At 39.2% G+C, this 15,001-nt stretch overlaps 2 protein-coding genes across 3 annotated transcripts in view; one reads left to right on the top strand and one right to left on the bottom strand.

Moving 5' to 3' along the window:
• Nucleotides 1–15,001, bottom strand: part of LOC121719390 (NACHT, LRR and PYD domains-containing protein 12-like) — a 705,660-nt gene that overhangs the window by 453,705 nt on the left and 236,954 nt on the right. The window lies entirely within an intron of this gene.
• The window catches only part of LOC121719420 (Fc receptor-like A), a 132,822-nt gene continuing 122,692 nt past the window's right edge, over nt 4,872–15,001 (top strand). The window contains exons 1-4 of one of the 2 annotated variants that reach the window (XM_042105032.1): nt 4,872–4,934; nt 6,743–6,810; nt 7,566–7,627; nt 10,818–11,000. In XM_042105032.1, the coding sequence (XP_041960966.1) occupies nt 10,927–11,000 (74 nt within the window). In that variant the 5' untranslated portion in view covers nt 4,872–4,934; nt 6,743–6,810; nt 7,566–7,627; nt 10,818–10,926. The remainder of the gene's footprint in view (nt 4,935–6,742; nt 6,811–7,565; nt 7,628–10,817; nt 11,001–15,001) is intronic. The other variant, XM_042105036.1, reaches the window with a different exon arrangement.

Below are 15,001 nucleotides of genomic sequence, written 5' to 3'. Positions count from 1 at the left end.
ATAGGTTAGACACAAAAAAATACCGCAGTGTAGATTAAGCTATCGCTCATGAATGCGGAAGTAATTGTTTTTAAATAGAGGCGGTCTTGTGCGTCTCCACGTTACACGATTGGCCAAAGTCATCCCAACACCGAGAACGCGCACAGATCTGAGCTGAAAGCCTAGTTTGACAAATATATCACATAACTGCAATCGTAGTATCACTTAACGTATACCCCTGAGTCAAGGCTTTGTCAAGCCTCGATATGTCTAACGTGCTTCGTAGTATACCCCACAGGTAAGTAAATCAGATCTTCGGCATCAAATGCAAGAACCCAAACAGTCTTAGCAGTCAACAATAATTAGGTAACTCAGTCCTTCCACAGGCATTCCGAGATAACTTAAAACTCCATAACTGAGGAAACAAGAGTCCGTACAGACCCAGTGCCGGGGCAATCCAAAAATAGTCAGAGGACAGCGTCAGGGATCATTCCAGAAGGGCAAGGGCAGCGACAGCAAGGACTATAGTCCACGAGAATCCACCATGACCTGCCCTGAGCGACTGGGGTTCCCCAGGCTGGCCCCCAGGGGCTTGGTGGACCTGGCGGCCTCTCCTGGCCGACCGAGGCATGACAGAATATCCCGACAGGAACTACTAGACTATGGCAAGAGAATGCTGAAGGATGTATATGTATTGTATTGACCAATTATCTGACTTACTTGGAGTAGCCTCATGACTTGCGTATGGCGCATGGGTCACATGCTATGTCCAAGAAGTGTCCTTGTATTGTTGTATTTCTGCATGTATGGGGATTTTTGTGAAAGAACCTTGTACTCATGTGATTTGTATTACCAATGTAACTAATGTGTATAAGATAGGGCCTCGCCCTAGAGAACTTTGAATAGTGTTACTGGAACGTGCTGTTGCCAGTGACGTTGCTCCTGGTAACCTGCAGTGGTTCCTCACACCTGAGTGTTGCCTGGATATTTTTGACCCCCTGCAGTTGAAAAGCACAATAATAAAATAATACACTTCTGTAAATTATGTAATAGCTGTTTGTCTCTTGCTCCAAATATGTGATTGTGGATATTCTTCCTCCCACAACCTATAAACCAAAAATAAGGGCAAAACACCCGTTAAAGAAATCTACAGGGACAATTCCTTCAGAAAACACAGTATATTTCCCCTTATTTCTACAGATATTTTTTTCAGTGTAGTACTTGATGTCAAGTTGACGTTACCGGTATAATCAACTACTCAACCTGAAAATGGATAGCTACATGGGCAAAACAGTGTCTCAAAGTGACTCACATTATCTCTCTCATCTGCACTGCATGTACAGTATATCCTCCAATATCACTGTCACTTCAAGAAGTGTTATATTTTAAGATTTAATTTCAGTAAGTGTTCAGTAGGTGTTTCAGTAAGTGGACTGGGATTGTGGCATTCTGGGAAATGCAATGTGGTGCAGTGTCCATGTGTACACTGTGACTAATTTTTCAGGTAACGACATTCACATTCAACCATGACGGACAACTGAGAAAACTGAGGGTGACTCAAATGACCTGCCTCATCTGCACATAAGACACCATCTTTCAATATAAACATTTGGAAAGTCCCAAGTAAGATTGTTATGTACTAGAACAGTTGTCTTTCCGGTTACATTTAGCCGTGACTGAACATGGAGGAAAGGAAAGTGAATCTTATGCTGAGAACATTTGAGAAAATGAAAGCAGTGTTTTCCATACATTGACTTGAATTTGTGGCGTCCCACCACAATATCAACATTGACCATCACACAATGATTTTCCAGGTTGTACTAAATTGTGCTTAAATCTGGTTAGCATCATAACCACGCTGAGCTAATTTGTTAAACTGTTGCATTCAAGTTAATTCTGCAAACCTACCACCACAAATATAATTTAATTCTGTGGGAAACACTGGAAAGTGATCCTGTGAATTGGTAGACCACTAAAAGGCAGCAGAACCATTGTCCAACTATTCAAGTGTATTGTCTTTCTCTGAACAACTGACCACTCTGGGTAGGTATGGATGCTTTTTTTCTGAATAAGAAGCTAAACTAAGAGTATCTTAAAGTAATAACATATTTTGTTATTTATAGCCAATACTTCTCTCAGCAGTCAGGAGTTGTGGAGAGGATAGGGATTCGATTATCATGAAGGGAAGACATGAAGGGAATTAGATTTGTACCAGCTATGTAGGTAGGTAGTATAGCTTACAGGAATAAAATATTTCCAGCTACAGGCAACAAAGTTGGCATGTTTATTTTGTGTTGTTTCAGTTGTTCTACAGATAACTGGTATAAATTACATTAATGTCTACCACAGTGTAGATAATGTAGCTCTTTACACATAGGCTTCAGTAATTTGGTGCCGTTAACAGTTGAGCATTGTATATAGTTTAAATATAGCCTAATTTGTAAGAACAAGTCTGCAGCAAGAGAGACGAAGGCCTTGGACAGAGAGAGAAAACTTAAGGAACAGTCTGAGAACACCTTTATTGCAACCATACAAAATATGACAGTGCAGATTGAGAGTTTGATAAGAGAAAAAGATGAAAAACAAAATACAATCAACAGTGAAAAGAAGATTATAGAAGATGAGGAGAAGAAGAGACAAGATCTCAAGAAGGAGATAGACAGACTTCAAAATGAGAAAGAATGGTCCAAATCCATGGAAGACATGTCTCTTTCTAACACAGATCAAATGACTACTATAGTCATTGTAATTGGAATATGTCTGGTAATATCTGTGGTCATTAACTTTTGTCTCATTTGTAAAATATGTTGTTAGAAAAGTGCTTTATAAATAGAGCTTTAGCTAGGGTCTACAGTATGTGTGATTACATGAATATATAGGTGTATTCAAGGTTGTGTTACACCTGCGTTCTTGTCTTCCTCTAGAAATACAGCACACTTACTTTTTTAGAAGTGCATAATATTATTGATGATATCAGAATGATTTGTGGGTAGTATTTTTAGATATGTAGAAATTAACTAATTTATTATGATTATTTTTATTATTATCATTATTATTATTATTATTATTATTAGTAGTAGTAGTAGTAGTATTTACTGTATGTATTTCTGTCTTTCTTCATCGATATTGTTTGTTGTTCATTACATTTTTAGCCCTTCTGCCCCCTGGTAGTTAAGTGTGAAAGATAATGGCATCTCATTCCTCTGCTCCGTCCTCTCAATCTGGTGGAACACAACAGACAATGCAAATGTTTACAATTTGTAAAGAATAGCATTTATAACATTTAAAAATAAAATTGATTTGTTGTGAAATAATTCCTGTTGTTGATTGTTGTTAATAATCCCTGTGGGATTTCTGTTTCTGAGCTCAACTCACTCTAGTGGTCAAAAGTATATTGTCATCTGCCACTTGCTGGCTTCTGCTCGACATCGTTCATTGCAGGGACCTTGGAAGTATTTACTGAGAGGGGTACGGATGATGTCAGCAGGGGTCCAGGGGTTTCTCCCCCGAAACATTTTTGAAATTCTGACTGCTAAACACACCATTTTAACACAGTTTTTGGAGAAATAGAAAGCAGCGCCCGTCTTCTGTCTGACTCACATGACACTACCCTACATAGAGAAATATCGCACTTCAACAATGAGAAAGAGAACCTTTCAGATTATTTTTATTGTGTGAATGGGTTAACAAAAACCATAGCTTTTGGTGAAGGGAGATGTAGATCACCCCCCTCCCCCCTAATTCATTTCACAGCCCATGTTCTGCATTCAGTCCAGCAAGAGTGAAAATAAATGATTCAACAGACAGTTTGTCCAACGACCCACATGCACTGAATTCAAGCCACAGTGCACTGTGAAGACAGTAAAGCATGGTGGTGCACAATTCATGTTATGGGGATGTTTCTTACACTGTGATGTTGGACCTATTTATCGCAACTGTAGCTGCATGTGTTTCCAAATATTTAACTTTTTATTTGAAATAAACAAATAAATAAATAAATTAATTAATAAATAAGGAGCATTACTACCGATTACAGCTCACAACACTAACAACACAACACAATGTCATATGATAGACATTGAGCAATGTGTAGGCTACATTAGACTAAATTAGTCATGGTAGTGGGCAATGCTTCTCACAGTTTTAACCACAAAATATGTGCATCTAAATCATCTTGTAAACCAAGAACTTGTCAGCAGTAGACCTAGTGTTTTCTCCCCCTTTTCATTTAACGTCTTCATTTAGCGTTTTCTCCCCCCCTTTGCCTTCCTGTTTTGGAATAGCACGTCAACAGAGAAGAATGGATGTAATGTTTACCAAGCATCCCAAAGCTTTTCATCTCCTTGTACCTTCACTATGTGTTCCAATGTTGAAGTGAATAAATATTTCTACTGGCCTGCCTTCTGGTGACATTAATGCAAAAAATATAAAAATGTATTTCTTCCTGGTGACATGAATGCAAAAAATATATATATATTGAAAATCAAGACACACAAATTGTTTTCCCTTGATAAAAAAGGCTGACATAAGACAAATGCCTGCCTCCACAGTGCAGATGGACTTTTTTGTCTGTGGTTTGTTTTGTTTGCTACATAAACCCTAGACATACACTTGCATCACATTTTGCTTTTTGTCTGTGCAAATACATCTACTGATGCTGCTAGACACATCTTCAGTGATTTTCAGTTCATTTTAAAAATAGTCTTTATTATTTTTTGCCTATGTGTGCTTTGAGCCAAGCATGTGTCACACATACTGAGAGAGGCATGCTCCATTTTGTTGTCCCACTTCAGTTCATCAAAATGGAGCATGCCCCTCTCAGCGTGCTTCCTGTCCAACAGGTTTGTGCTCCTTCAAGTAATCAGCACTGACTTCCTTTATGTGCAGTTGATACCAGACTCACAGCCTCTCCATATCCTCATATCGAGAACATCTGTGATTCCCTAAGAGAAAGGGTAAGTTTCACCATTTTATATGTTTAATGTTTTCAAATTCAAGAAAGAAAGACATGCTTCTTAATCTGATTATGGTGTCAGTCTGAGGAAGACCGCATACTTCACACTGACAAATTAACAATTCAATAGGAGCTACTGAACATTTTGGACCTGACCTTGGGGGGCACTGTGGCACAAGTTGAGTTGAGAGGAGATAATCAACAGGTAAAGACTGAACTTGGATGTTTACTCGCATCACAACCATAGATTAATCAAGACACAAGAACATAATGTATGTTTACAGTAGTATTGTAGTCCACCAAATATTTCAAACAGACATACAAGGAAGTACATTTGACTTGGAGGATTGGGGAAAAAAACATTCAGGAATGTGGCTGTACATCTTTTGATTTGTTGTGTGTGAGTGGTAACCACAAAACTATGCAGAGCAACAGGTTAAGGTGATCACTGAACAGTTTGTACTTTAATGGGGATATCACGGTCACTTTCGTGAGATAGCTATAATCATTTTTGTTTCTACACAAATATTTATTAAAAAAGTATTAGAATGATTAATTTGTATGTCTTAACATTGGCATGATATACATAACAAGTAATTGACACTACAATATACCAGAAGCGACTAAAATATAACTACCAATGTAAATACACTGGCATAACAAAATCCAGTCACGTGTTTATGGGCTGCCTAGATCTGGAAACATGTCATTCAGTGGGATATATGAGCAGTTCAGAAATCTTCCCTACCTGGTGTCATGTATGGAAGCCTGTTGAATAAAACCACATATCTGGTCCAAATATCCACTCACAACTGAAGAATGAGAGTGAGAAAGTTTGCTTTTTATCCTGCAGGCTAGGGACCTGCTACCAAAATGTTGAGGTGCCATTGTGCAATGTGATCGTGTTTGTAAAGAAACAGGCACACAAATAGATCTCCATGAAGTTGGCACCCCATATGATTCACAGAGGTCACAAATAGGGCTGAGCCAGGGTTGACATGGGTGTCCAAAATAAGTGGAGGTCTGTGGAGTCAAAAAAAAATTTTAAGATAATATTTGGGTCATTTGAGGGCAAGTGAAAATTAACTGTAAGCATATTGGACAAATATTTCATAAAGGCTTCAATCAAAGTAATAGGCCCTAACATATTACTAGACCTACTATAAACAGCCCAGTAAAATAATGCTGGCACTACTGCATTGTTTCCAAAGTATTTCACAATCTCCCTGTAGGCTAAACTGTAGTTTGTACTACACTGTAAAGTTAGGTTGTTAACCTTACTTATCCTTATTTAACCTGTTGACCTTACTTTTAAAAAGCATGCACATGGATTGCCCTTGAAATGACAGACTAATGTGGGATAGAAATTGCAAGTTGTGCTTACTAATTACAGTTCAGTTAAGTAATATGACATTTCCCACAATGCATTTCCAGAATGCCACAGCCCTGGCCTACATATTTGTAAAGGGATCACATATCAATCCTTACTGAAATTCAATCTTAAATTACAATATATGACAAAGTGACTGGCACTAAAGGCTATATATAAACAGAATGAATGGTGTTGTAGCTGATCTTCTGTGTCCGTTGCACTAACCTATTTTCTTCCATTGACATTTATATATTTATTTAAACAATATTCTTCATTTATTATTGGCTCACTTATATTTCCCATGCTGTAAGCTAAGCATGGGTAACAAACACTGAGAGACGCATGCTCCATTTTTTTATCAGTTCATTCTCTCAGTGTGCAGCCTGTCCAACAGGATTCTTCTCCTTTAAGTAATCACTGACTTCCTTTATGTGCAGTTGACACCAGACTCACAGCCTCTCCATATCCTCATATCAGGAATATCTGTGAATCCCTAAGAGAAAGGGTAAGTTTCACCATTTTATATGTTTAATGTTTTTAAATTCAAGAAAGAAAGACATGCTTCTTAAACTGATAATGCTGTCAGGAAGACCCCACATACTTAAAATGTCACATAATTGTGGGATGTGCGGGACTAGTATTTAATGTTAAGATAGTGGAAGACGGTACTTTTCAGGTGAGTTTCATACATAGTGTGTTGACTATTATATTGGGGTGATTTTTTTTTCTTTTTCCAGGGGTACTGTGGCACAAGAGTTAATTAACTCTAAACTGAGTCTGAGCTGAAAATCCAAATTCTTTGCTCAATCGATGTGCTTTGAAGCACAATATCAACAGGTGATGACTGACCTTGGATGTCTACTCACACCCAAACCATAGATTAATCTAGACACAATCATTACGATCATAATGTTTTTTTTTTACAATATTATTGAAAAAAAGAGGAATTTTTACTTTTACTTGAGTACATTTCTAAGGGAGTAATTGTACCTTTGTAAACAATCTATTGGCATTACTGTGAAATTGGTTATCCTAATCATCAAAATATTGTAAGTAGTTTTATTATAATCGTTTTAGTTCCCAAACGGCACCCCGATTGCCTACTGAGCCAAGCATGTGTTACAAATACTGAGAGAGGCATGCTCCATTTTGTTAGCTCACTGCAGTTCAGCAAAATGGAGCATGCCTCTCTCAGCGTGCAGCCTATCCAACAGGTTTTGGCTCCTTGAAGTAACCAGCACTGATTTCCTTTATTTATAGATGACACCAGACTCACAGCCTCTTCATATCTTTATACCGAGAACATCTGTAATTCCCTAAGAGTAAGTTTCACCATTTTATACGTTTAATCATTTCAGATTCAGGAAAGAAAAACATGTTCCTTAAAGTGTAAGTTCAGTGTAAAATGACCCATAGCCCTGTTGTATAGGCTCACCACATGCAGCCCATCGGAAAAAGAATAAGACATTTGGGACAACATAGGCCAAGTTACAGTATGGGCTTTGACACAAGCAGCTGCGGCATCTGTACCACATTCAGGCTTTTAGTGTCCATGGGGTTCAGAGTTTGAATCTGTCACATGGTAATTTCCTGATCTCATTTCATTGGGTTCTCCCACTCACACCCTGGTACTCTTCTGTACAAAACAAGAAGGCCAAACATTAAAGGTGCCATGTGTAAGAATTGAGGTAAAATTATCCAAAAGATGAGCTACACGCATCAAAAGAATGAGAAGAAATAAGGGGGCGAAAAATGACAAGGTATAGTGCTGCAGAGATATCAACCTGAATTAGCATGCTAAATTACTAGCCACAGTCCGACAGGTGTCTTAATACCAGTTTCGGCCATGGGAGGCGGTATGCGGGCAACATAACCGCCAGCCAAACTGCAATACACGTGTCTCGGTTGTTACTCTAGGGTAGACCAATTCACTTTCTGGAGGTATACTGCCCCCATCTTTTATGGAATGTGGAGTATGAATTGATTTTTTGGCAGACATTACACATGGCACCTTTAAAAAAGAAAATGTTTTAGAATGTTTAGTGAAAACCAAAGCAGCTTCAGTAGAGCAGCTGTTTGTCTTTAGACAGAAGGTGGACAGGAGGTAACTGACTCAGGTGATGTCTGACCTTTGATGTCTACTGACATCCCAACCATAGATTAATCTAGACACCATTATTATGACCGCTGTGTAGCGAAGCGGTATAGGTATAGAAAGAATAGAATAGAATACATACTCTTTTGATCCCGTGAGGGAAACCAAAAAATGGTCTCTGCATTTAACCCAATCACACAGCACACAGTGAGGTGAAGCACACACTAATCCCGTTGCAGTGAGCTGCCTGCTACAACAGCGGCACTCAGGGAGCAGTGAGGGGTTAGGTGCCTTGCTCAAGGGCACTTCAGCCATGGCCCACTGGTCGGGGCTCGAACCGGCAACCCTCCGGTTACAAGTCCAGAGTGCTAACCAGTGGGCCACGGCATATGATAGTCATATGAGTTTTTTTTCATCCATTTTTTTTTCTTTTCGCATGAGTCATTTTCCATCAAGGATTCCCAGGACACTGAAAGACCGGGGTGCACGAAACTTGGTGGGCATGAAGCCCCACAAGGATCGCATGGAACCATTGTTTTTCGTTTTTGATCCGTCGCCCCCCTGGACCCTCCAAAAGGAGGGTAGGGCGGACACAGTTTTCTGTGAATATCTCGAGAACCGTAGGGCCTAGGAGGACCATCTTTTTTGTATGTCGGTCTTAAAGGGCCATGTCAACCCATCCCATACCCATTCATTTCATGTATAGCGCCACCTAGTTAAAAATGAAAAAGCAAAAATTAGGTGTTGTAATCACAATATCTTTGACGAAATTGAAAGTGTAGGATCATTATGACACCCTCTGAATGCATGCCAAGTGTCATGGACTTCTGTTCATGGGGGGCCATACAATAAATGAATTTATGTGTACATTTAGTGACTGTACACCAACAGAGTTTTCTGTGAATATCTTGAGAACTGTAGGGCCTAGGATGACCAATTTTTTGAGTATGTTTGCCTCCAGGGGCCGTGTTAACCCATTCCACATGCACACATGTGCATAAACAGATACACACACACACATAAACATGAACACATACACGCACACATGCACACAATTCAAGAATTTCTCAGAATTATGAGCTGGCAAGATGGGGTGGGGTTGTATTTTACATGTGAAATCTATGAACTAACCATGTTTTGGTGCTTGTTGTCTAGCAGATACCAGTGAGAATTGAGTGTGCATAATGCAATTCAGTGAGACAGTTAGAATATGCCTTTCACCTTTTGTTTGAAACAACATGCATCCACAAACTTAACAAAAATGCATCTATATAGACGATCCTGTTTGATTTAGGTTAGCTGTTTGGCTGCACTGTGTAAAAAGAGAATGGAATCCACCGTTCCAGGATTTAATCTATTTCGACGCGTCTCCAGCACCTGACCAGCTGAGCTGAAAGCACTTGATGCGCTTGTTGCGTGAATGCAGGTTGCAGCGCACCCTCTGTCATGCGCCTGTGTGAGAGGGAGAGGGGAAGAGAAGATGGAAGGTCTTGTAGACTAATCATTTCTTAACCTGTTTTATGCAGTTAAGAGAGATAGCAAGAAGGTTTGTTGCACTTAATGTTCTGTAGCCTACATTATTAATAACTAAGTGAGAACTTTGTGAGAAGAAGTGCTTTGGCAATTTTTGATCCGCCCCGCCTGCACCCGCGATATTTTCCGATCAAGCTTACCCACACCCGCCCGACCCGCAGGTTGACCCACGCAACACTAGTGCCAAGACTTTTGACCATGTCAGTTTGACAGTATTCGCTGCCTGCAGCATTTTGGTGAAATTTTGTGTTGAATTTGGGGAAACCAATTGTTTCAGTTGTGTTGAGCTATTGAAATGGTGCTGGTTTGTTTATTTGTTTTCTAAAAAAAAAACCTCCAAAAGTGTGTGTATTTGGCTTAAAAACCAACATTTCTAAAGGGGTGCCAATACTTTTGTCAGTGACCGTATAATAGGCTATGGAAATTCTTTAATTATGGAAAAAATGATCATGACCATCATGACCATCAAAATTGTTAGCCAGGCCCCGCCCACCTAGATATTCTTTCAGAGAGATCTGGAAACCCAGACTCTTCACTCTTCCAGGCTACAGAATTGTAGTTGTAGTTGGAAACGACATGCCCTGCTAAAGACACAGCGTGTGAGGCTGTTTATTACATGGCTCCTCAGAATGCTCCATTTACTTGAATTGGGCACACTTTCAGAGGTCCAATATTTCTTGATATCAAACAGAAAGCCTTTTTTGGGTCAGCCCTGAAAGAGCTGACAGTAGAGGCAGAGAGATTTTTGACGTTAAACAAGTCAAGCTTTCCTCAGTAGGTGGGGTAACTTCCTGTGGAATGTTGATTTGTATGAAATGGATGTCCACAAGATTGTGGGGACCAAATATGTGTCTTTGTGTTCTTTACATATTTTTCCTGTTCAGTCCTAGAGAGGCTCTCTCACTGCTGTGTAGAGAGAGGAGACAGAGAGAGGAGGCTGCAGGTCACAGTAAGACACTCAGTGCAGAGTCTGCAGCACGTAGCTGTGGAACCATGGATAGAGCGGAAATGACCAGAGAATGGCTCAATAAGCCTGACACAGAAGATAATGCTGATGTTGATGGAGGGTGAGTTCCCTGGTCCGTTAAAGAACAAAATGCATAATGGCAGAAAAATTACCAAAACAAAACCCTAAATAGAAAAATGTTATCAAACATAAATGCAATTCCCTAATGCAGGACATACAGTTAAAGGGGTCCCATTCAAGTTTACCTTTATATAACGGCTTTGAAGTCATTCTAATGGTAAACTAACTTGCATTAAGGAGAATAGCGCTCCTACCTGTCTACGGAGAACCAGCCTTCAGTGGGCATGACATCAAGCACTTCTTTCTTTCTTTCTATGATCTGAATTTGAGACATTCTTTCCGCATCAATCTAATCCAAACACAAATAGCTTTTGATCCACACACATGGGTGTGGATGTAATGGCCAATCCACAAGCAGAATCAGCACAGAGAAATTCATATACAGTATTCATATACTGTATACAAGTGGCATATAAACACACACAAAGCATATTTTTTACAAATTAAAAATGATATACTTATACTATACAAATGGACATCTATTTGTACAAGTCACTGCATACAAGTCACAAGCACAAAGATAACCTGTGTACATGTGTATTTGGATCTCTGCCTTCTCTGCTCTCTTAATAGTCCCACAGCTAGAGTTGGAATGTAAATTACTGCATTTATTGATATGTGTTTGTGTGTGTGTGTGTGTGTGTGTCAGGGTTTCCGTTGTCTGGTAATTACCGGACATTGGCCGGAAAAAAAATGAAATGTCCGACAAAATTAAATCTCTCCGGTCAAATTGTCCGATTGAAATTGGCTAATAATCCCGTCCCCCTAACACAATCTGAATTTGAGAATAAGCCTTAAAATGTAAGCCTATTAAAGCAATACGTCCTCTGGCTATGTTTTTAAATGTTTGAAAGCTATTAAACAACACGCCTATGCTGCATTTCAAATAGGAAGTGCACGCTTAAAACGTCCATGTTAAACAACGAACAAATGAGTGAGGCGGTTCAAACATGGCCAGGCCCAGGCAGACTAGCCTTAACCCGTTTAATCCCAAATTTTTCCCAGACTTGAATATATCAAAATCATGTGTCTTGAGTAACCCTTTGAAGTAATCAATTACTATTTTTTTAAAATTTTCCTGAAAAAGTGGGTGAAAAGGAGTCTTTTATGCTTGGTCACAATTGTGACCATTGGGAAACAACATAGTCCGATTTTAGGGATTTTCACACATTTCATTGTGCAATCATCTAATTTTGAATAAATTTGTCAGAGATGATAAGGGGACATTGTCCCAGGTCTGTTCTTTACTTTTAATTTTGTATAACAATACAATACTCAACATTTCTCTGCCTCTGCAATTCTCTATTATATTATAAGTGTGCCGATTTTTACATAGGCTAGAAAAGGCATTATATCACACTATTATGACGATAGTGTAAACAACACCACCCTACAATACAACAGCAACCACAAATGTTACAAAAAGTGAAGTTGTTTGTTTGTTTATTATTGTATTATTTAATTTTTTGATTAATTAATTAATTAATTAATTAATTAATTAATTAATTAATTAATTAATTAATTACACAACAGATTGTCCTGCAAGTCCACTGCCATACTTCCAATACCATTAAATCCATTGGACCAGCAATTGGTCTCCTTTGCTCAGTGGTATTGTTAAGGTCAATAAATGAAGTGAACCTATTACCTGGTCCCTATGCTCCAAAAGCCTTATATTCATAAGGCCCTATGTTCCCAGTGTCCCAGTTTTGGTGAAACATATTTTCATCACAGCATGACTTAGTAACTTGCCATCTTCATAAGGTCCTATGTTCCCAGTGTCCTATGTATCCTGGAACCTATGCTCATTTGGGTACCTATTATGTGCTTTATAAAGCTGGAGGACCCTGGAAACATACAATGCTTGACCTGGGGAACACAGGACACCTGTCCATGATCCCATCACATATAAACCTGAGGAGCATAGGAGCCTGCTCTGACCTCAGTTATTGGCCTAATCTAGTGTCAGTGGGGTGTGATATCCACTATATTGCTAAATTTGATTAATTTTACCACTGGATTAAGTAAGGTTCTAAATGCATATACAACAGCATTACCATATGAGCCTGTCTGGCATCAAACACACAAGTGGAGAGGTGTGTTTTGGTGAGTGCTGTTAAACATATTTTCATCACAGCATGCAACTAAGTAACTTGCCATCTTCATAAGGCCCTATATTCCCAGTGTCCTATGTATCCTGGGACCTATGCTCATTTGGGTACCTATTATGTGCTTTATAAAGCTGGAGAACCCTGGAAACATACAATGCTTGACCTGGGGAACACAGGACCTCTGTCCATGATCCCATCACATATAAACCTGAGGAGCATAGGAGCCTGCTCTGACCTCAGTTATCGGCCTAATCTAGTGTCAGAGGGGTGTGATATCCACTATATTGCTAAATTTGATTAATTGTACCACTGAATTAAGTAAGGTTCTAAATGCATAATAGGAAACATTCTGTAATTTGGACATACAATAGTGTGAGAGCAGATTCTTGAGACACTTGATCTTTATTTTTGATCACATCAAGCTTTGCTTCTGGTTCGTCTGACTGGTCCCTGTGGCAGAGGCCCTTTACTGTACATAAATGGAGGGGTATTGTTGGGAAAAGGGGTGGGGAATACATTTTCTGGTAAGGTTGTTCATATCTACTGCAAGACTCTGCATACATTCAGCCAATATGCCTTCAACAGGCTGACTGGCAAGTTGATTATACCCCCCACCACCTTGTTTATATGTGACATTATGTAATATATAATAGTCAATAAGTATAATGATTTACTGTTTTTGAGGTGTGATTGTAAAATCTGGGCAGTCAGTTAGATCTGATATGTGCAGGAAATGACTGAAAGGGAAATTAAAATTAAGAACAGCCTAGAAAATCAGCTATTACAATAGCTATGTATAATAGTGTAGTATAATGGATCTTCTATGTAAAAATTGGCACACTTAGAATAGCCTATAATAGAGAATTTCAGAGGCCATGTTGAGAAATGCCATGTGATACAAATTTAAAAGTAAAGAACAGACCTGGGACAATGTCCCCATATCATCTCTGAATGGAATTTAGTGGAAATTAGATGATTGTACAATGAAATGTGTGAAAATCCCTAAAATCGGACTATGTTGTTTCCCAACGGTCACAATTGTGACCGTCATCATGTTCACTCATGCTATGAGAACGCTGAACAAAGTTCACATATTTCAATTGCATCCCTCCATACTAGACACCTTAAAGATGATGTGTACCAAAAATCTTTGTCCTATGTTTACATAAACATACTTTTGTAAGCTTTAGTTTGGGAGCTTTTGGGTGGACATTTTCTGGTCAGGGTGCAACCCAAACATAAGCAGCTCTGGCCATGTGACAAATTACACTACACATTTAACACTGCACAAATTTAACTGAGACCCTTTCAGGTTTCTATTTTTGGGAGAAATGTATTGATAATTCATCCAGTAACAGTTTTAAAGGCACAAGAGCAAGATTTTTTTGTACGGTCACAATTGTGCGGGTTAAAAGTTTTTTCAGAGGCCAGACGCGATGGATGATGATAAATTGTTAACGTCTGAAGCCTCAGATGTCCGGTCAACTCCACCACCACCAGATAAAAAGCAGAAGTGTCGGGCGTATCTGTCGGAATCATGACGTTGGAAGTGGAGTTGCGGGGTTGCGGCCGCTCCAAGACACTGTCATTCTCCGTGTACACTGGACATGCAACTGTCTTCTGTACCTAAAGCATACAGTAGGCCTATGCTTTCTCTGTCTATGATCTGCAGGGTTAGGGCCTCCTCGACGAGGGGATTGCTGGTCCGCGGATGATTTCCGGCACAATTAAACGGTATCATTGAACCGCGGACCAAAAGAAAAAGAAACTAAACATTTCCCAGAATAGGAAACATTTCTTAATTTATTGTTATCAAATAAAGAGGCATAGCCTTAGGGGGTAGTGGTATGAGCGCTCATTCTTGTGTGTG

The sequence above is a fragment of the Alosa sapidissima genome, chromosome 9, assembly GCF_018492685.1.
Source record: "Alosa sapidissima isolate fAloSap1 chromosome 9, fAloSap1.pri, whole genome shotgun sequence".
In the NCBI taxonomy this organism is placed as follows: domain Eukaryota; kingdom Metazoa; phylum Chordata; class Actinopteri; order Clupeiformes; family Clupeidae; genus Alosa; species Alosa sapidissima.
Note: the sequence above shows the minus strand (reverse complement) of the source record. Positions and strands in the feature narration are given on the sequence as shown.